General features: G+C 46.1%; 1 protein-coding gene across 1 annotated transcript in view; it reads right to left on the bottom strand.

Annotated features, from left to right (window-relative positions):
* The window catches only part of MREG (melanoregulin), a 36,556-nt gene extending 15,430 nt beyond the window's left edge, over positions 1 to 21,126 (bottom strand). The window contains exons 1-2 of the mRNA XM_030581094.1: positions 20,831 to 21,126; positions 9,273 to 9,432 (exon numbers count right to left, since the gene is read on the bottom strand). Coding sequence (XP_030436954.1) covers positions 9,273 to 9,432; positions 20,831 to 21,111 — 441 coding nt within the window. The 5' untranslated portion in view covers positions 21,112 to 21,126. The remainder of the gene's footprint in view (positions 1 to 9,272; positions 9,433 to 20,830) is intronic.
* Positions 21,127 to 22,535: the final 1,409 nt, after the last annotated feature.

The following is a 22,535-nucleotide window of genomic DNA, read 5'->3' as shown; positions in this document are numbered from 1 at the left end:
TAATTGTGCTTCAATCAGGGAATGACATCACTACAAGAGAGAGGCAGGATGGATTTATGGTCAAAGCACTCATCTGGAGTCCATTCCTGGCTTCACTCAGATTTCCCACATGATCGTGGGCAGATCTTACCTATTCTCAGAGTCTTGGTTCCCCAAATGCAAAATAATTTTCTCCTTTCCATCATGCATGTAGTGGTACAATCTATGCCAGTGAAGACTAGAGAAAAACCTTGATGCAAGACTAAGGAGCAGCAGATACAGGCACCGGTGGAGAGCATAAGAATTTCCACAGAAACAGTTCTAAAGACTGCAGGACCCCAAGAAGTAACCATGGCTTCTTGCATTAATTGTCTGTGCTGTCCAAGTGCTCCAGTGGTGGCCAAACTACAAGCATGTAGCTTCAGCCACTTCTGCCATCCCTACACCACTGGCAATGATCTTCAGTGAAGGAACAAGCAGTTTTGTGATGCTGCTCAAACACATCAATCCATTTTGTTCAGACTTTACTTGTTCCTTCATAGGAGTTGCCCAAAGGGTTGTCAGAAACCCTAGGACCAGATAGGGAGATGTAGCAGCATGTTGAAATTTCACAAGAATCTACCACTAGGCTGTGGACAGGGGGTACACAAGGGCAACTGCAAAAACATCACATTCAAGTAGTTGTCAAGTTGGCCAACTCAGCTCTTCCCAACCTGTGATCCACAGCCATCTGTGTTAGATTCAGTTCATACAGATCCTGCTCCCCAGTGTGGAGCGGGGGACAGATGATGGCTGTGATCTGAATCACCTGATACACACACACACACACACTTCTGCTGATTGTTTAATGCTGCTGCCTCTGAGTGGCAACTGTTCCAATATCAGATTGGAAATGCTTTCCTGGAAATCTCAGTCTCAGACCAATGAAAGCTCAAAGGGAAGTGATGACTAATTCCATGCATCACAGATGGCTTGTGAGAAAGCGTGAGTTTGTGTTAGCAGATACACACACCAGCCTGCCCTGCTGATCTGAACACTCAGCTGTTCAAATATTTACCTGGAAAAGTTCCATGGAATCAGTACAATGTACTAAATACTGAAATGCCAGATTGAAGTGGGGAAATTCTAGGCATTCAATATGAGCCAGACTGGCACAGAACTGGAAGCTGAACAAAGATCAATGCTATCAAATACCCTCCTCCTGATATGGAAACGTATTAATTAGTTGGTGGTTTTCTTCATGCTGCCAAAGCAATCCTCCATCAGAGCTGTTTCTTCATTCCCTTGAAGTTAATTTGCAGTGCTGTTCTCAGGAGTTGTACCCAGGAAATTAGGTCAAATAGCCTAAAGATCATCAGACATGGGCCCAAGCTTTAAAACAGAAATCCAGACCTGTACTGCTCCAGCCTTCAGGGCTTGTTCTGAGCTAGTGGTGCGGTTCAGCTCATTGGAGACATGATCAGATACAAAATATGGATCCATGTTCATATTCTGGAAAAAGTCTCCCTATGCCTTGACCCTAAATAATCCCAAATTAAATTAAGTTCCAGGTATGCTGCAAAAAGCAGGGTTTGCGGGAAGCTTGAGGATATATTTCTGGGACAGTTACAGGGTCTGCTTTGCAGGTTTGATTTATTGGCGGAACTTAGTTTTATATGATTGAAGGCAGTGTGACTTAGTGGATAGATCACTCAGGAGACCTGAGTTCTATTTCCTGGTCTGCCACTGACCTGCTAGGTTATCTTGGCAGGTCACTTCATCTCCCTGTACCTCACCTTCCCCATCTGTAAAATGGGGATAATGATACTGACCTCTTTTGAAAAATGCTTTGAGATTTATGGATGAAGAGCGCTGGATAGGAGCTAGGCATTATTACTAAAGAGCAGAAATTTAGGCCCTGTCTATTTTAAAAAGGGTTTGCTTGTGTAGAAAGCAGGCATATTTCCCACTGAGTGGAAGTTCTTTGGCTGGAAGTATCCACATTAGTCAACTGGAGACAGGCTGAATGGGGAAGAGCTGGCTCATGTCACACGCTTACATCTGTGCAACAACAGCACTCAAGGAACTACACTTACAAAGCATCAGTATTGGAGCCATTTAAAGGATAACTTTCTCCTTCCATCTTGCAGCGTATATGGGCATGTCTCCACGTCCAGGAAAATTAATCCAAATTAACTAAAATGTGTTAATTTGAAGCAGAGTAGTTAAACTGCATTAAACCCCATGTGAATACCCTCACTCAGAATTAAAAAAAGAGAGAGAGAGAGAGAGACTTTAATTCCTTTTATTTTGATTCACTTCCAAAGTGAATTAAGGCAAACCAAATTAAAGCCACTTTAATTCTGAATAAGGGTGTCCACAGAGGGATTTAATGCAGTTTAACTAATCCATTTTACATTCACACCTTTAGTTAATTTGGATTAATTTTCTGGATGTCCCTGTGGAGACAAGCCCTTAGAGTTGTACAAATGAAAGAGCCTGTTGCTGAATCTTTTAGAGGCACATGGTAAACCTCTCTCACAGCTTTGATGACTATGCTATGCAAGACTTGTTTTAACACAATACAACAGGAAAGAGGCGCTCTGTCCCAACATGCCGACCATTTCCAACTTAATCCCATCTTCTGGCTTCTCTGCATAATACGTCTCCACCCCCACCTTTGTCAGAACTAAGTGCAGAGGTCTCTTGAATTCTGCATTTCAGTTGCTTTCTCCAGTAACTCAATAAACATGATCATTGTGCTCTGAGTTATAGATCTCAGAGCACTTCACAAAGGAAGCCAAGTTATCATCTCCCCTATTTTAATGGTAGGGAAATGGAGACAGGTCAGTGACGTGAACAACCCACCCTCAAACAGCAGTTCAGTGGCATATCTGGAAATGTGACCCCGGTCCCAGACCCCCAGTCCAATGCCCTGGCCACTAGATCACACTGCCCCATAACTGCGAGGAGATTCATTACAAATTACTCATTAACTTGCAAGATAATCCATCACAAAATGAACTTTAGCACACATACCTCGGTTTTATTTATTTACAGGTACATTGTGGAGCACTGCAAGTGATCTGTAGTACACAACGGCAAAGGAATGAAGATTTCCAGCACTGTGCATTGAGAGTCATAGCTTCTAAGGCCAGCAGGGACCATTACATCAGCTACCCTGACCTCCTGCATAACACAGGACACAGAATTTCTCCCAGTGGTTCTGGCACAAAGATCATAGCTGACTGAGATACAGCATGGCTTCTGGAAAGACATCCACTCTTGATTTAAAAACTGGCAGTGAAAACACTTTACAGGCAAGTGAGCTAAGACAACCCTTTTGGTGCCTGAATTACAAGGTTACTGATGAGCAGAATGTAAAGTAGCAAGGCTTTAACGATACCAAAAATTTGTTTCAGACAAGTCACAACCTTAGAATTTATTTATATCCCAACAGTGGACTCCAAGAGAGACTGCAGACTCCTCTGTTTATAAAAACTTCTTTTATCAAGTCATTATGGGCTATACATTTACCCTGCTGTTATTCAGAACTTCTGCTATCACCACCACCAAGTGCTTGTCTTCACATACCGTGCAGCTGCACCGTGTCAGTGAAAATGCTGCTATGCCCACAGGAAAGCGTCTCCCATTGCCATAGTTAGTTACTGCCTCTTGGGGAGGTGAATGATGTCAACGGGAGAAACTCTGTTCAGGTGGGATAGCTAATGCATGCTGGCTCTGCTGTTTACTTTTTGATGCACAAGATCAACCCAGGAACTACCCCCCCTTCCTCCATTCCCCCCTCCCTCCGTCACTTGCTTCCCCCCATCTTCACCTCACTTTCACCGGCAGAGTGATGGGGTGCAGCAGGGATAGGGGTGCAGACTCTGGGAGGAAGTTTGGTGGAGAAGGGCTCCAGGCTGGGGTGCGACTTGTAGGCTCCGGCTGGGAGGCACTAACCACAGGCGGTTCCTGGCCGTGGCCCCACGCCACTCCTGGAAGCGTCTGGCTGCTGGCCCAGGGAGCTGGGGGGCAGCGGGTCTCCATGCGCTGCCTGTGCCTGAAAGCACCACCCCTGCCAATGGGAGCTACAGGGACAGTGCTGGGGGCAGGGACAGTGCATGGAGCTGCCCCTTTCCCCCTCAAGGGGATGCAGAGACATGCTAGCAGCCAGATGCTTCTAGGAGTGATGTGGGGACATGGCAGGCAGCCTGCCTGCACCCCACTGCACTGCTGGACTTTTAGCCGCCCAGAGATCATGATCAACAGGCAGAGGCTCCATGATCAACCCATGCCAGTATAGTCTCTGTAGCATACACATATCTTTGAATTCTATTCCTGACTCTGCCACTAATCTGCACAATGCTGGGCAAAACATTTCACTTCCCGGTGACTCAGTTTCCCCATCTTTAAAAGACACCTTGTGTGAATCATATTGAGATTCACAGTTTAAGCGCACCATCTTGGATCTTCCATAATTATTCTATCTTGGGACATCACATTCCAGGAAGCTTCAGTCCCAGAAGTACTGTGTCAGAAAGGATGCACTTCTGGGAATGACCTAATAGGGCTGTAATTAGCCACTGGAACAATTTAAAAGAGATCATGGTGAATTCTCCATCACTGACCATTTTTAAATCCAGAGTGGATGTTTTAGAAAAGTTCTGCTCTAGGAATTACCTTGGGGAAGTTTTGTACAGTATGTCAAACTAGATCACAATAGTCCTTTCTGGCCTTGGGATCTAAGAAGATGCCTGCATTTCTCACAGGAATTAGTCATGATTTTTCTTGTTGTTTGCATAAAGATTAAAAACAAAGTGGGTTGAACACTGTGATTCAGAAGGGGTAGACTCCGCACTCAGTAAAGCTCCCAGGCATGTCAGTGTAACTTTGTATTTAGAAAAGAACAAAAAATTGATCATATTGTGAGGTAGGTGTCACCATATGGTGCTCTTACACCCGGTCTCAAGTTCTTAACAGGTCTGAATAACCGTCCTGTGTTAATCATTCTCTTTAGAGGACCTGTTGCAAACAGCAAGACAGTTTCCTCTCTGCCATAATCTCTGTAAAAAGAGTTAATCCTTGGGGCAAAGTTGCTTCCTGGGAATTGTTTGAGATTTTTGAAGCACAGATTTCACAGTGTGTTTGTGACCACCTCTGTTCAAGGACTGGCATGAACTGTAAACGAATTACATTTAAAAACTATCTAGACACCCGAAAGGCTCCCAAATCTGCTACCACATGGCACAGAGGCAACAGTAGGAATGAGGGGGTTCAAGCAACACTGCATTATATAAACCATTAACACCACTAGAGCTCTGACCAAATGAATAGGGAGTTTCACATTAGCACCACATCGGCTTAGTTTGTAGGAAAGAAGCTCCTCCAACAACACTGAATTCCAGCTCGTTTTGTGTTGGCAATGACAAGTTACAGTGAGAGAGAGAGAACCAGGCTTCATGCTGATGCATGTTACAAATTCTTCCCTTTCCTACATATAGGCCAGGAAACACTGTTTGTCCTTCAACCCTTGATATTAATGTTCTTCCTCGTTAACAAAGTAAGGCTACAAAAGAAATTTTAAAACCATATTTGTTACAAAACTCCAGAATAAAGATCAATTAAGATCTCAGCTCACAAAAACCTCAGTCACAGTCAGAGTAAGTAATGTTAAGGTCAAAAATACTAATAAAAGTAAAGTTGAAGGAGTTAAATCAGACACTCAGTTCTTAGCTCCACTTGGTGATGGAAAGATAACAAAACTAGTTTCCCAGGGGTTTGTTTCTCTCTTAGAGTGAAGGCCTCCAGCTTTCCAACGCTGACCACCACTCCAAATACTCCAAGTGTTAAGAGTTTTTAAAAGGGACTAACAAGCAACCTGATCCAACATCTGTTGTAGTAAACACGAGTCTTTCACTAGAGGTAGGGCAGTCCAGTTAGTGAGGTGCTCAGGTAGGGAATTCCCTGCTCCGCCATTGGCTTCCTGTGACACCTTGGGCAACTTACTTAGTCTCTGTGCCTCAGTTTTCCATCTGTGCAATGGGGGTAACAGCCCTGTCCTACCTCACAGGGGGTGTTGTAAGAATCAGTACATTAAAGACTGAGAGATAGTCACGGGGAGCCATATAAATACCTTAGATAGACTGGCTGGGGTGCACGATGTACATGCACCAACACACACATCTCATGATCTCTTCTCTTAACTGCCCATCTTTCCTTATTGTGTTTAGGCTCAAAGTTCTTCAGGACTGGGACCTGACCTTTTAAGCACCACAGACATAACATAACTACTACTGGCTTTCATAGTCCGTCATCAGGAAATAGTTCTAGCTCATACTTAGATTAAAGGACTGCTCTAATCCAGAATAAATTAAATATTTAACAAGTGAGGAGACAAATCACAAACCACTAACTCAGCTACATTCCTTTACATCATATTAGCTTAAAGTGCCCACATTTCCAACAATCATTTAGGGACTGATCCGAATTGTGGCCCATCGAAGTCAATGAAAAGATCCCCATTAGTTTCAATTAAGAAACAAGTGGTCATGAACCTAAGAGCATTAGAGAAGTTGTTGTTTCTATATCAATAAGGGTCATGTGTAGTCATGAGAATTTTTGTTGCAATTTTGTTTCCTGTAATTTAGTCCCAGTATGAATTTCCCCCAGCACTACAAAACAGCTAACACTAACAACCGCAGAAGCTCACTTAATGACAATACAGGCTAAAATTATATTCTCTCATTTCAACTAAGGGTCAAAAGTATGAGGATTCATTAAAAAAAACAACTGGCTCATTTTCACTTAAAAGCAGTCCCAAATCCTAGAAAAGAAAAAAAATAAAATTACATTGACCCAATTTTATATTAAAAAGTCTGCATTTTCATGGGATCAGAATGAAATTATATGCTCTCAAGTTTTACTGCAAACATTTCACAGTTGTAATAGCTGTCAATTTCATCTTAAAAGAATATTTTGTACAGCCTGTTTCAATCCATGCCCCAGGTCACTGATGTCACACAAAGTCCATTAGGGAAATAAATCAGGCCTATAAAATATAGTTGATATAATGAAGACAATTTCCCCCACACTATCCTAACCAGCTGCACAAGTTCTTCTACACTTGATCATTACCATATTCTGATTATACAATATTTAACTTGACAAGCTACTGCAGTTCAGATTCAGCACGAGGACAGGAACATTCCTGTGGCAATGTCAAGTTTATGGTGTGGTGATAACATAAGGGAAGGGAATAGTGAAAGCAGCATTGAACATGCAAAGGCCAACATATGCAAATAAGGGACAGAAGCATCTAATAATGGCAATGTGAATAATCAAGCAGGAAGTTAAATCCTGTGACCCCCCCCGCCCCAAGAAGTATTGCTCTCTGGAGAATCATAGTTCAGGTTGGGAGCACATCTTATGTCAAAGGGGTCTTATCCAGAGGTCAGAACAGCTACTCAGTCCCCACTGCTTCTACAACTACAAAGTATTATAGAATATACCTACTGGGGGGAGGGGGGAATTCCCATAGCAGAGAATGGGTCAACTGACTCAGGCTCATGCTAAGACCTAGAAACCATAGGGGCCTACTCCATGGGTGCTCCGGGGCTGGAGCCCCTATGGGGAAAAATTAGTGGGTGCTCTGTACCCACTGTCAACCAAGCTCCCCTCACCCCCCGCCCCACCTCCTCCCCATCCCCTGAGCATGCTGCATCCCCACTCCTCCTGCCTGGCTGCCACCGAACACCTGTTTGGCAGCATTAGCATGCTCCGGGGGGTGGAGGAGGAGCAGGAATGTGGCATGCTCAGGGGAGGGGATGGAGAAGAGGCGGGGCAGGGGCGGGGATTTGGGGAAGGGGTTGGAATAGGAGCAGGGAGGGGGTGGAGTTGGGGTGGGGACTTGGGGGAAGGGGTGATGCCTTATGGAATGGGTGGGATGGGGGTGGGGCCGAGGGAGGGTCGAGCATTCATGGGAAAGAGGGAAGTTGGTGCCTATGCTAGAAACAGCAGTTTAGACATTTGGACTTGGGACCCAGTGAGGAGGAAAGTCTCCAGCCTGAGGCCGAACATCTGCACTGCTATTTCTAGTCCCATAGCATGAGCCCCACAAGCCCAAATCAGTTGACTTGGGTGCTAAGATCTGGCATCACAGCTCTTTCCCCACCCCCACCCCTAGTGTAGACCTACCCATACTAACATCTTAGACAACTGTGGAAGTAGAGCTAGAACTGACAGGGATTTGAAGGAGATTTCAAATCCACACAGTCTCCTTATGTGAGCAAGAGTCAGGCTAGCTGTAACCCTAATAACGCAAGATTTGTAGAAGCAAGGATTGTGTGAGGCAAGTGGGAAAGAACCATGTGAGAAGTGTTGCGACCTTGTGTTAGATAAGTATGGAATGTAGACTGGAGTCTAAATAGAATTGAGACAAGATAGATATCAGGATGACCTAAATGCAGCTGTTGCTCATTATTGTACGTAACAAAAGGTATAAATGCTTGCTGTAATTGTTTACCTGTAGAGAGACCTGTTTAGCTCTCTCCCTCCACACAATTGCTAGAGATAAAGTATCTGACTTGCTACACCCAACATGAGAGTGAGAACTCTGTTTTTCTCCGACAGGACCCAGCCATGATGGGGATCCCACTGTACTAAAAATTGTAGAAACGCATTGTAAGCTCTTTGGGGCGGGGATTCTCTGAATGTCTGCAGAGACAAGAGAGACGTTACTTTGTCTATTAGTGGTTTAATTTAATAGATGTCTGAAAGAGCCTTAAGTGTGTGTGCTGGTATAGGAAACGTATCACAGAGACCACTCTTTGACCAGGGAATAGAAAGGCTTCCCTACTTCACCTCTTACCAAATTTAGTACAGGGGGAAAATAAGTAGAATTCTCTTTCTCCAGAGTAATACTTACTATATGGTACACACAACCTCCAACCCAACCTAGATATACAAGCATCAGCAACTCTTTGATGTAGTCCGTTGGACACTTCCTTTCATTAAAGGAAGAGAAACATCTGCTCTGCCTCAACTATATTTCACATCAGCATATATAACCTCCTCTTCTTTGATACTGCTACTCAGCTAAGCTACCATAGCAATAACACTCCATATAGACTTGAAAGGTACACAGAGAATGATCAGACTTACCATTTGGTTAAGTTTACCTCTAATATGACCAACCACCAGGATTTGCAATGATATCTGTTCTTGGCTTTTCAGCAGTTCGGGGCTGGTTTGTAATTGTGGCAAGTGTTTGTTCAATGACTCTGTATCCATGAACAACAGTCCTTTAGCCTTACCTCAGAATCTTTCTCCAGCTGGTTCCTGACAACAATCAGATTATACAGTATCCTGTCATCATCAGCTTCAGTGTGGGACATGTCGTGAGGTGTGCTCCACAGGTTCTTCTCCTCGTCCCTCGCCAAGGTGGCTCCAAATGAGGCATAAGGGTTTTTATTACTGAAAAGGGGAAAATATTGACGTGCAGTTGTCAGTGACTGAGTTTATAGACCTTGACTGCAGCTCTCCTGTCAGGTGTATTCAGTAAGTGGTGTCTGTATGGCTCAGCTTTTGCCCCAAAACAGAAAAGTAGGTGTGCCAGCCTGGTGTGAGCACTTAGGGTATGTCTACATCTACAATTTTGCAGCGCTGGTTGTTACAGCTGTATTAGTACAGCTGTATAGGGCCAGCGCTGCAGAGTGGCCACACTTACAGCAACCAGCGCTGCAAGTGGTGTTAGATGTGGCCACACTGCAGCGCTGTTGGGCGGCTTCAAGGGGGGTTCGGGGAACGCGAGAGCAAACCGCAGGGAAGCAAGTCTCCTTCCCCGGGTTGCTCCAGTGTTCCCCGAACCCCCCTGCAAGCAGATCTCCTTCCCCGTGGTTTGCTATCACGTTCCCCGAACCCCCCTGCAAACCGCAGGGAAGGAGACCTGCTTGCAGGGGGGTTCGGGGAACGCAAGAGCACACCGCGGGGAAGGAGACCTGCTTTCCCGCGGTGTGCTCTCGTGTTCCCCGAACCCCCCTGCAAACTGCGGGGAAGGAGACCCGCTTGGGGGGGGATTCGGAGAACACCGGAGCAAACCGCGGGGAAGGAGACCTGCTTGATTACCAGAGAGGTATCCTCAGGTATGCTGGGATACCTGCTTATTCCACGGAGGTCAAGAAAAGTGCTGGTAAGTGTCTACACTTGATTACCAGCACTGGATCACCAGCGCTGGATCCTCTACACCCGAGACAAAACGGGAGTATGGCCAGCGCTGCAAACAGAGAGTTGCAGCGCTGGTGATGCCCTGCAGATGTGTACACCTCCTAAGTTGCAGCGCTGTAACCCCCTCACCAGCGCTGCAACTTTGTGATGTAGACAAGCCCTCAGTCTAGTACTCACGGCTCTCCCTCAAGACATTACTGGTGGTGTTGCTCTGTTAAAGGTGCTGTACTCTGAACGAGACAGGAAACCCATTCATCTTAAGCATTCACATGATACCTTTCAAACCAACATCCTTCTGCACAATACAACAGGTCATTCAAACACCTGATAGCTACAACCATCATCTACACAACCACCGCTAGGCCCCAGGTGAATGTCTTTCTTTGGAAAGGCACAACATGAAAAGTGGACTTATCCTTCTAAATACACTATCCTACAGTCCCACAGCATTAATTCCATTCAGCCTTGGTACAGTTGCCTTCTTCCAGTCAACTGGTTCTGGTGTGCATTGGTGACAACTCTGGAACTTTCAAGTCAGCTGTACGCTGACTGAGTTTGCCAGTAGTCAGCTCCAGTGCACGTTGTTGCTCCAGTTGGCAGTGATTGCTGGAATACTGGGGGGCTTCCCTTTATCTTGGGAAATTACCCAAACCTCCTACACCCCAAAAGCAGATTAAACATCCCTTTACAAGTTCTTAAAGCAGCACCATAAGTCCCCCAGGTCCCAGACTTACATAGGGGGTGAAGAGAATGGTTCTGAGCATTGCAAAGCTCTCTCTATTTCTGAATCAGAAATAGGGAAAAATGTCAAGGACGGAGATACAATTTATCTTTCCTTCCTCCCTCCAACACCCCAGTTTCCCTTTTACATTGGCTTGGAAAGTTAATCTCATCCTTATATGGGAAAAAGGGTTCCCCCCTCCAAAACAAAACCCATTCACTACTACTCCACTAACAGCCTTGTCCAGACACTTCAGTCCCACCAGCCACTGATCACAAGTAAACATTGTTCTGGTGCCCAGTCAGATCCTCTGAATGCTGACACTACAGCAATTGCACTTAGCTGAACCATTCGCTCCCTGGGGCAGGAGAGTCGAAGTGTTAGCTATTGCATATTTCAAGCCTCCAGCACATTTGCAAGGAGCATTGAATATTTAATGGAAGAAAAGAGGCAGAAATTAAGTCTGCTCTCTACTGGCTTCCAGAGCCTATGGCTCCCATGAGTGTCACTAAGATTTCTCTGCTCACCCAGATCATTACAAAGCCCACGACATTAAGAGGATTAGATGTATAGTTCTTAGTATGACGATCACATTTGTGTTTTATCTTGGCTGCCAGTTCCCATGTAACCACTCAATCCATGGCATGAACATAAAGACTTCAGGGGCCTCTTAACCTGCCTTTGTTCTTTGACAGGCCGATGTCAGAGAGGCCACCTTCAGATAAGAGACCAATATTTCAGGAGGCCTATAACCAGTGGCAGGTTTCACAACTATCAATCAGGAGAGGGAGTCGGCTGTGGCAGCTGTTGCCACTTTCGCTGGTGTTGCAGAAGGAGCTGGTAAATCCTGCAGCTGTCGCTGGGAAAACGAGCAAGGGATTCAGGGGACAAAAGACCCCCTAACTTCTACTTAGTTCCTTGGCAGCTTTGCAGAACAAGCCTAGGTAGTGGTCAGCAGCTCCCCCTCCTTTTCAGGGCTCATGGTGGGTCCCTGCCCTTTGTAGATTTCACCATAGGACTCTGTGTCACAGCACAGCCCAGGATCCAACTGTCATCTTCAAAGACGGGGCTCTGATCTCCTGCCCCACCCAGCTCCTGACTTTATCGAAGGACTGTATATTTCTAAACTTGAGCTCTGAGTTAGCTGCTTAAGAAATGCAATGGTAGGTTGGGACTATAGGGAGATTTAGTGGACCCTACTATTTACGTCACGTTTGACTTCATGCCACTGCCGAAACACAAGGAAATTCAAGAAGCCCGGCCTTCCATCCTTAACTCCTGTTGTCTCCAGGTATTGTAGCTCCTGCAGTCTACTTCAATGCAAAGGGCACAAGCTGAGGATAGTGTCATTTGAGCTCTTTTACCTTGTTGTGCCTGCTTTTGTCACACCCTTTGCAGTGCATGCTTGCTATACTGCTTGCTTTCATCTAATGCTTGGTGCGGAGGATGGAGTGGCATCAATACTTTTCATACTAGCAAACAGACAGAGTACTCTTCCTATTAAATGCCAGGAAATTTCAGCCCCTAAAATCAAACAAATTCCAATTGTGCATACAAGAGATCATACATCTAGGCGCATAGTGTAAGAAATTAACTTCTCACAAGTGTTATTCATGGCCTGCATGCTCCATACATATTATAGCAGTGACTAGGGGCCAAATTACACCCTTCCTCCACAAAAGCCTACCAAAGACAAGAGATACTCTGATAATTCCACAGACCCAAACTCACAAAGTTCCCAAGGAACCCTGCCGTCAGCAGGAAGTTTGCTTGTCCACAGCACAAGCAGGGGAGTCATTGTCTCAGCCAGCAGACATCACAAGTCTTAAAGGGAAATGCCCCAAGGGATCACAGGGCCTTTAAGGAGAGCAGCGGTATCTGCAGAGAGGCCTAGATCCTTCCCCATCCCTCATGGGAGCACAGTTTGCTGAAGACCTGAGAGGCCTTGGCCTTATCACCTGTCTTCTGATAGGATTTGAAAGGGCAGAACAGGAAAGTGCTCAGCTTAATGCAGAAAGGGACATAAATTAACTTAGGCTAGAAAAATCCCCAGCTTTCCAGTGATGGGGTGACACTATGGGGAATGCCCCTTCCCCCACAGGAATCCATAGTTTGGGAGGGGCAGGTTTGGAGAGTATGCTTCTCCTACCCCTTCTAACAGATCCTGGGCCAGCAGAACAGTCTCCATTCCTTTCATTTCTCTGATGAGAGAAAGTCACTGGAATGCAATGGTACTTTATTCTGGCTAGGGACACAGTGTTATCTCTCAAAGCCTGGGTGTTGAAGACACTTGATAAATACAAACCCTGGATAAGGCAGCAGAGTATATGCCTGAATATACTGTACCTGACCAGTAAGGACACTGGGTACTCAGTAGCATTAGAGGAGGATGGATTTGTGTTTGGAGCATTAGCCTAGGACTGGGCTGCACTCCTGGCTCTGTCACAGACCTGCTCTATGATCCCAGGCAAGTTGTTTGGTCTCTGTGCCTCAGTTCCCTACCTGTAAAATGGGGATAACACTGCCTTTGACTGGTCTATTTAGACTGCAAGCTCTTTGGGGCAGGAACTGTCTCTTTCTAGGTGATTGCTCAGTGGCTAGCACAGTAGGGCCCCCATGTAGGTGGGGTCCCCTGGTGCTACAATGATACAAAGAACATTTCTGTTTTGATTTACTGGCTGGCAGTTGGACTGTTTAATTTACTCGTGTGTGTTGTCCAACGAGGGTTGTGTAGTCCTGCTGGATGTTCATTATGATGTTGTAACACTAATTCAGTTTTCTTAATCATGGTGACTAGATCTTTTTTGTAGGTATTTTCAAATTACTCCTTAAATTTAAAGAAATAATAATATCACATGGGGATTCTGAAAGGAGAGGAGTAAATCTGCTCACTTCTTGTGAGGGACAAGCTGACTGGACTTAATATTTATACTATTTTCTCCCTTAAATTTAGTACTTTAATTTGTTTTTATTCAGTACAGCCATTAACAACCTCTAGGCATTTTACCTGTGAATAAGGCCCCTTATAAAATATACTTATAGGAGCGCTAACTTGTGAAGAATCATTTTTATACTTTATCATAAATATCCATACAGGAAGGTTATTTAGGCTTCTACTAGGCCAGGAAACCGTGTTTCCTTGTATTACCTGTTGCTTAATCCCTTGCAAAACTCTAATTAACAAACAAGCCAAGGAAAGAAACTTCAGAGGCAAGGATGGCACAACACCACTATTTCTAGACTAGTGCTGGCATGTGTTCAGTAAAACCATTTCCAAATTAAATCTTTCTGTACTTCACCACTTTATATCCCAAACACTTCATATAAGGTGCAACCCTGCTCCTATTAAGATTAATTGAAGTTTTGCTCTTAATTTCAACAGGACTAAGCTGTCATAAATAAAATCAGCGTGCTTGCTACCTTTTAATAGGTTTTCAAGCTGCATTTCAATTATACACCCTGATTTGATCTTAAGCGTGAGCACAGTTTTACTCACTGGCCTGATGTAAGATGAACAACTCAGGAAATTCTGCATGTTCATACTGCCCCATGCCACAAAAAAAATCATCTTTTTGGACCATCTTCAACAAGTACAAGACCTAACTCAGGGTCACTTAAAGTTCAGCTAGTCAGGTCAAAACAACGCCAGATGTGAACCTCAAATATTTTGTTATTCATACGTTTATAGCAGCAATGCTTTTCTCCAGCCCGGGAAAAGCTCCACACAGTGTGACTGAAATGCAGCCACCTCTGGGGTGGAGGGCAGTAGCATCTCACCATGTAGCACACTACACAAGACTGTACAAGGAGGGATATTGTTGGGATGCTGGGGAAAATGCCTGCTAGAGCTGGAAGGAGTTGTTTTAAGTGTCCATGCAGGTCAGACAGGTTCTCAGCTTCCAAGGTATCATTACAAAGTCTCCCATGGGAAGAGATTCACTGCTGGAATAAAAGCAACCACAACCCTATTGCCTTTAGTAGAATTGCTCCCACTTATCCGCCAACAGCATTTAGTCCTCATGTGGTCTCTTGTAGAAGAATACAGGGCTGATTCCATCCTAGTGGGTTCGGAAACCTTGTGTTCCAAATGCTAAGACAATCCCAGACACTGGTCTTGAAACAATCATGCATTCCCCACTCCTGAAAGCACATGGGATACCACATAACTTGCGGAGACCCCAGCAATGATTATTCCTATAGTGACGCATCTTCCTACATGACATTTAGAAGGAAGAGATGGGGAAAAGCCAGCACTAGACCACCACCACACCCTTCCAGGTACAGAAGCTGAGGTGAGAGCATTTGGCACATTGCCCAGCCTGGCCTCTATCCAGCAATTGCTGAGAGTTAGTGTTTCATAAACAGGTCACTGCTCCAAGGAGCTTTCAATATTTGAGCATGTATTATCTACACTAAGAGCTTCAATTCTCTCTGTTCAGCTGCCTCCTGAGAAGGCCCTCCTTCCAGACAGCTCACTTTCAGAGCGAGAGATTACCATGCATTTGTGTTTGAAGGAAGAGGCTACCAAACTAAATTTTTAATCACAGTCTGCCATTTACAAAGGTTACATTAAACGCTCAGCAATTCATTTAGACTGAAAGCTCTGACATGCTAGATTTCACTATTGTCTAGAGCGAAACCTGAGTATATTGGGAAACAAATCTCTCCCTCTCTTAACATCAGTTGAGTAATATGTTATTTTAATTTGGTTGGAACCCTTCAGACGGGACTCGGGGAAGTTTTCATGATTTTCATTCAAAACTCACTTGTCCGGGCATTAGAACTGCCAGAATAATCTTCTAAAAACTACTTACAGGAGCTGAAATGCCAAACAATAAAAAGATGGCTGCAAGGTCCTCAGTTTAAACAGAAAGTGCAACTCTGTCAAATAACGGCTACTAGGTTGTGGTGACACAAATAGCAAGGAGGGACTCATGATACAAGCTGGCAGTCAGATGGATAGTGCTTCTATAGGATTTTCTGTGAAAAGCCAGCATTAACTAACAGGATCATCACTGTAATGTGTTACTAAAGAAAGGTGTTCCATGCAATCAGCTCACAGACTGAAGACTCATAAGGCTTTGCAAAACCATGAAACAATAAGAGGCTATTCCTCTCTCCATGCAGGTGCTTAACTCTCAGTAAGTTAACGGGACTTTCCTGTAGCCGTGTCCACCAAGGTCAGGATTAAATGTCTATCTGTGTTATTATTTAGGTAGCGTATTTAAAAGCAAGAGCTCAGGAGAGTTAAATCCTTATTGCTCCCCACCTTAGTTTGGGATATCGATGCCAGTGAAGTCCTGCACTTGCTCATTAAAAATAGAGGGGTTCTCCCCCTCTAGGGAGGTGGTCTCTGCACTAGGTCTGAGCAGACGGGTGCATAGGAGGACAGGGATGTGTGGCAAGGGCAAGACTATTGAATTCGTTAGCATATGCAAACTCCTGGAGAGCCAGAGTTACTGAAGTCAGTGGAAAGATTTTGCCTACATAGGGGGCTTTGGATCAGGCTCTAATAGCCCAAGTGATGTTAGGAAGAGGGCGGGAAGGAGAGAGGCTGCAAGCAGCTGCTACTCCCGTCACCAGTCTGCAATTCTGCACGCTGCTCCAGGGTGGGTCAAGGATTTCCGACCCTCCGCACATGCACAGTTCATCCACAGAGAGCCTGATTGCCTGGGCCTTCTGCAGCTGAAGTGCCTCCAGATCACTGGAGACTGAAGTGCCTCCTCTCCCTTCACAGCATAGTTAATATAAGCCTCTGAAATATGCCTGCAGAAACTGCCTATGTTTATACTAGCCATGAGGTGTGACTGCCACTCGAGTAGATGGAGTACCCCCCGAGGGGCAATTCCACGGCAGCGTGTGCGTCGGTGTGGTCTGACCAACCTGCCCAGAACCCTGGGTTCTTACCCACTAGCCCAGTGGCAAAGAGGGGTCCATGTGAGCATAACCCAGATCCTGCAAAGACTTACACACGTACTTAACACGGACATCTATGCACAGTCACAGCAGTCACCATGAGTTGTATCTTAAGCGCCCCAATCCTGAACTATTTTATTCAAACACTTCACTTTGCACAGATTTCAAGGAGACTCTTCACAGCACTCAAAGTCATGCATGTGCTTTGCAGGAGCAAAATCCTAATTTAGACGACTGAGGGAGAAATTGTTTTTGCCATTTTCAAACAAGACCTGAAGCATTTTAAGTCATGCATGCGCCATTTGCAAAGAAGAAGAAACTGAAGGTGCAATATACTTCTGACTTTTATAAAACTGAAAAAAAATCTGGGTTTTTTTAAATGAAATTTGTGAGGGGGGGAGGAAAATAAATCACAGTATTAGTAAAGCGAGTGTGAAAATAAAACTCACCAAGGGAATGTTGTAGAATTCTTGTATCACATATTAATGCAAGGCCAGATTCTGCCAGCTTTATGCTGACCGGTATGTGTGAACAATCCCCTGGACATCAATGAGATAATGGGTGCACAAGATCACAGGCCTTACTGCACATGCTTAACTACATAGTGATCAGTCAGTGAGGCTACTCACAGTGCATAAAGTACATGAGTAAATCTTGTATAGGATTGAGGCCTTAAGGTTCTAGTGAACTAGAGAATCTGACCCAGGGTATTTACATGCAAGGGGTACAGCCACTGGCACTGAAATCTTATGAAGGCAAGAATGGAGCCCCCTTTTGTTCAAAGTCTGTCTCTCCTACCTAGTGTAAGATTTTAAATAGAAATGGACACAAATACGCTACATAAAATGGATATTTCTAATGCGTTCATCAGCATAGAAGCTACCTTAGACACAGATATAGATTCATTTAATTAAATATACTGCATTAAAATATTTTTAGATCTAGCATATTTACCACACAATGGTAACTGACACCACAGCTCATCCCCTAATCTACAGGAGCTCGATGTACAGGAATTACAGGATGAGGCCCTTAGAATAAGGAGGTAACACCAGCATCTTGAACACCTGCATGGGGAGTGCTGACAGATGCTGAAATTTAGTGGTTATCACTATACAAACTATAATACAAGCTTTCCTAAATGTAATACAAGCACCTCTCCTATTCTATACGTATTATGGAAAAAAATAGTGTAAATACCTAGAGAAGAGCCGTTTACTGCTCAGGTCTATCGATATTGCCAGTTAAAATTTAACAGATTCATAGACTATGGCCAGAATGCACGTCAGTTGTTGGATGAACAACTACTATAAGGGTTCAATCAACTGAATTAATCCACATGCTAAGAATGATTTACTCCACTGACCAAACCTTTACAGTCTAAACCTATTGTTTAAGAGGGGTCACTCCCTGACCTGACAAAGCTGGATGTCAGTGTTAAAACTCAAATACCAAATAGTGCTCCTAGAGAAGCAGCACTTGGGTAGAGTTGACAAGAGCAGAGCAGGCTGTATTACTAATGCTTGGGGAAGCCACTAATAAAATGGATTGCATAACATGAATATTTAGAACATTTGACAGGAAATACTGTCTGAGTCAGTTTCAGGACATTTAAATTTAAAGATACTGTATTAATGAAAGATCATAATCTCCTTAGACAAAGTCTGAGTCCCTTTTTAAAAAATAGGGATTCTATTCTTTAGGAAGAATAGCTTTACTGACTAGGAATAGGGATTTCAAAAGGAGACTAGCTCCTTTTATATGATGTTTTACATAGTAGTTCTAGTTACTACTACTGTATTTATTGAGACCAATAAACTCTGACATGCCCTCTTAATACTCTGGCTATTTAGAGCATAACAGGTGCCATATTGGGTCAGAGCATGGTCCATCTTGTCCATTTTTGACAGTGGTCCTTACCAGAGCTTCAAGGGGAATGCACAGAACAGGGCACTTCTGGAGTGATCTAACCCAGTCTTCCACTCCTAGCTTCTGGCAATCAGAGGTTTAGGGTCACCTCGAGCATGGGGTTGTGTCCCTGACCATGTTGGCTAATAGCCACTGATGGACCTACCCTGCATGAAGTTATCCAGTTCTATTTTTGGCCATCATCTCATCCCTCAGCAATGAGTTCCACAGGTTACCCGTGTAAAAAACTACTTCCTCTTGTTCATATTAAACCTGTTGCCTATTAATTTCATCAAGTGGCCCTTGGTTTTTATATTTTGTACCATTTCACAAAAATGGTAAGAACACTTTTGTTCCACACCACACGTGACTGTATAGACCTCTATCGTATCCCTCCTTGGTGGTCTCTTGTGTACGCTGAACACAATCTTTTTAGACTCTCCTCAAACAGAAGCCATTCCATACCCTTGATCATTTGTGTTGCCCTTCTTTGAACCTTTTCCAGTATATCCTTTTTGAGATGGGATGATCAAACTGGACATAGTATTCAAGGTGTGGGAACACCATGGATTTTTCCAGATCATCAATGAATACATTGCACCATACGAGTTGCGGTACAGTTCTGTTACGTCTCTTCATTCCGAAAATGGACTATTTATTCCTACCCTTCCCCCACTCCCATCTTTTAACCAGTTATTGATCCATGTCAGGACATTCCCCCCAGGGGCGGCTCTAGACATTTCGTCGCCACAAGCATGGTGGCACGCCACGGGGGGCGCTCTGCCAGTCGCCGGTCCCACAGCTCCAGTGGACCTCTCACAGGTGTGCCTGCAGAGGATCCGCTGGTTCCGTGGCTCCATCAGCTGCAGGACCAGTGGATCCTCCGCAGGCACACCTGCGGGAGGTCCACCGGAGCCACAGGACCGGCGCACCTTCCGCAGGCCTGCTGCCCTCCCAGCAACCGGCAGAGCGCCCCCCGCGGCATGCCGCCCCAAGCACGTGCTTGGCATGCTGGGGCCTGGAGCCGCCCCTGCTTCCCCCTTGTCCCATGGCTCCTTAGTTTCCTTAAGAGCCTTTGAGGAGGGGCCTTATCAAAAGCTTTCCAAGTACATCATATCAACTGGATCACCCTTATTCATATACTTCTTGACCCCCTCTGGGAATTCTAACAGAATTAAGTAATTCTACCTAATAGAGATCCTGTTTAAAGTAGGGCACATACAGATACCTGCTTTTATTCCAGATTTCCAGTGACAATAAACAGACATCAGACCTTCAAGCATCTGCATTCACTCACATTTCTAATTACTTTATTAAGCAATTGTTGTTGGTATAAAATGAACCTGGGCAATTCCCACTCACCACCATTAAAATTATCTGATGTAAGAAAAATACTAAATTCTATCAAGTGCCAGTGGGCAGGGGTGGGGTGGGGATGATGCCAGTGTCAGTTTGTAAACCGGTTTCAGAGCAGTAGCCCTGTTAGTCTGTAGCAGCAAAAACAACAAGCAGTGCTTGTGGCATCTTAGAGACTAACATTTATTTGGGCGAAAGTTTTCTTGGGCTAAAACCCACTTCATGAACCGTAGGGTTTGCACAGTTAAGATTATCACCTTTGCATGTGGCGGTGTTCCAGCCCTTACCCCACCCACGGGGGCACCAGAATTACAATGTTTGGTAGCGTTTAGTTCTCAAGAGTCCCAACAACCTCCTGCTCCTTCCCATCTGCGATTCCTCCGCTTTGCACGCAAATCAGCCCCCCAGTGCTCGGGAACCGACGCGTCCCGGGACTGAACAGGCTGCGGGTGTTTCTAAGCTTTGTCCCAGAGCTCAGCCAAGTCTGTTCGCTGCCGTTTACTTCGGTAGCCCCCGCCCCTTCCTCTGACCACCGAGCTCCTGCTGAGCCGGAGCAGGTGCCCGAGGAAGCCAGGAGCGAGCCCCAGCCGAGGCTCCGACCCGCCACACCGGAGCCGGCTCTGGGCACGAAGCGGGACAGGCTGCGGGGCCGGGACCCGGGGGACCCCTCACGCACCCCCGGGCGGGGACCCCTCACGCACCCCCGGGCGGGGACCCCTCACGCACCCCCGGGCGGGGCGCCCTTACCTGACCAGCGGTTCCTTCTCTGCCCGCGCAGCATCCCCCGGGCAGCGGCGGCAGCAACAGCAGCACAGCGCGTCCAGCCAGTCCCGCAGCTCCATGGAGCCGCCGCTGCTCCGCCCCGCGGGGCGCGACCTTAGCCGGCCTCGGGCCCGGCGCAGCCCCCGGCCGCCCTGCCCGCCCCGCGCCGCTGTGCGCAGGCTGGGCGAGCGCCTGGCCGCGCTACCATTGCAAGCGCGTCTGTCTGCCCGGCCGCGGGCTTCCCCTGCCCCGGGCCCGCTGCGCATGGGCCGCGGCTGCCTCCGCCCCCCGGGGAGCTGCAGCCGCCCGCCCGCGGGGCGGGGACGCGGGCTGGGAAAACCCCGCCGGCTCCTCGCATCACCTGCGAAAGCGGGAAACCCCAGCGCCTGGCCTCCCCCGGTCCCTTTATGTGCCCGCCCCGCAGCCAGCCGGGGCAATCAGCCGTAAACGGGTCCAGCGGGAGGAGAGGAACCAGCTAGGACGGAGCCAGGGGAAATCAGGCCGCGCCGCTTAGCCTGGCACATGTGAGCAGTGACACCCCCTGCCCAGGGTCGGCGGAACCGGCGGGCTGGGAAGGTGGGGCCGCCCCTGTGCAGGACACTTAAGGGTGCCCCTAGATTTAAGCACCTGCGGAGCCCCATGGAGGCCGATACAGAATGGACTGAGAAGGCAGGAAGCGGCAGAAAAGGTTTATAATGAAAAGAATCAAACCTCTGCCTCGCTCTTCCCTGATAACAGACAGGGCGCCGAGCAGCACGTTGGAGCACCCCAGCAGCACTGTATTTATAGGGTCACGGAGCCTGAGCATATCTAGCTATGCCAGGAGAGAGGGATCGCCCTTTCCCCCAGATCAGGAGGCTGGGGTTGGATTCCTCAGAAGTTGAGAGTCCCGTTTACACAACCCTCATTCACATTTGGGGAGGACTTTGGCCTGGAGCCTCAAAGGAGTTTAGCTGCCCAACTCCCATTGAGGATCCGGGTCTTGCTCACTTGAGTAATCCCCACTGAAGTGAATTGTGTTATTCATGTGAGTAAGAGTTCAGTGTAGATAAGGATAAGGGCCCTTAATTTATTTGCTTGAGTAAAATGGGATAATACTTGATTACCTTACAGGGGAATGGGTTTATGATCCTTAATTCATTTTTGTGAAAATCACTTTGCTCTCTCAGCCTTTCTGCCAAAAGGCTCTGTACTATATACAGTATTATCATTTCAGTATTAATTCATAGCAGCAGCACTATTATATATATATATATGTTTTACCATAGCCCCTAGAAACCCTACTCATGTATCAAGACCCCATCGTGCTAAGCATTGTACAAACACAGAGCAAAAAGATGGTCTCTGCGGCAAGGAGATTACAGTCTAAGGATATAATCCCAGTTCATGCAGACATACATGAGCTAGCTCCGATCGAGGTAGCATGCTAGAAATAGCAGTGTGACCACCGTGGCATGGATGGGGTCTCGGGCTGGCCGCCTGAGTACAATTCCACCCAGCATCCTGTGTATGTACTTGGGTGGTTAGCCCGAGCCTCTGCCCATGCAGTGCTGGTCACACTGCTAACTTTAGTGCACTGGGTCAAGCAGAGCTAATGCGTGCATGTCTGCCTGAGCTGGGAGTCAGAGCTATACAGCAGCTGGAGACATAAGACGAGACAATAATTGGATAGAGGAAGACAGACAGGTAC

Source organism: Gopherus evgoodei, chromosome 11 (genome assembly GCF_007399415.2).
Source record: "Gopherus evgoodei ecotype Sinaloan lineage chromosome 11, rGopEvg1_v1.p, whole genome shotgun sequence".
Taxonomy (NCBI): domain Eukaryota; kingdom Metazoa; phylum Chordata; order Testudines; family Testudinidae; genus Gopherus; species Gopherus evgoodei.
The sequence above is the reverse complement of the archived record's forward strand: the minus strand, read 5'-3'. Positions and strand labels throughout refer to the sequence as shown.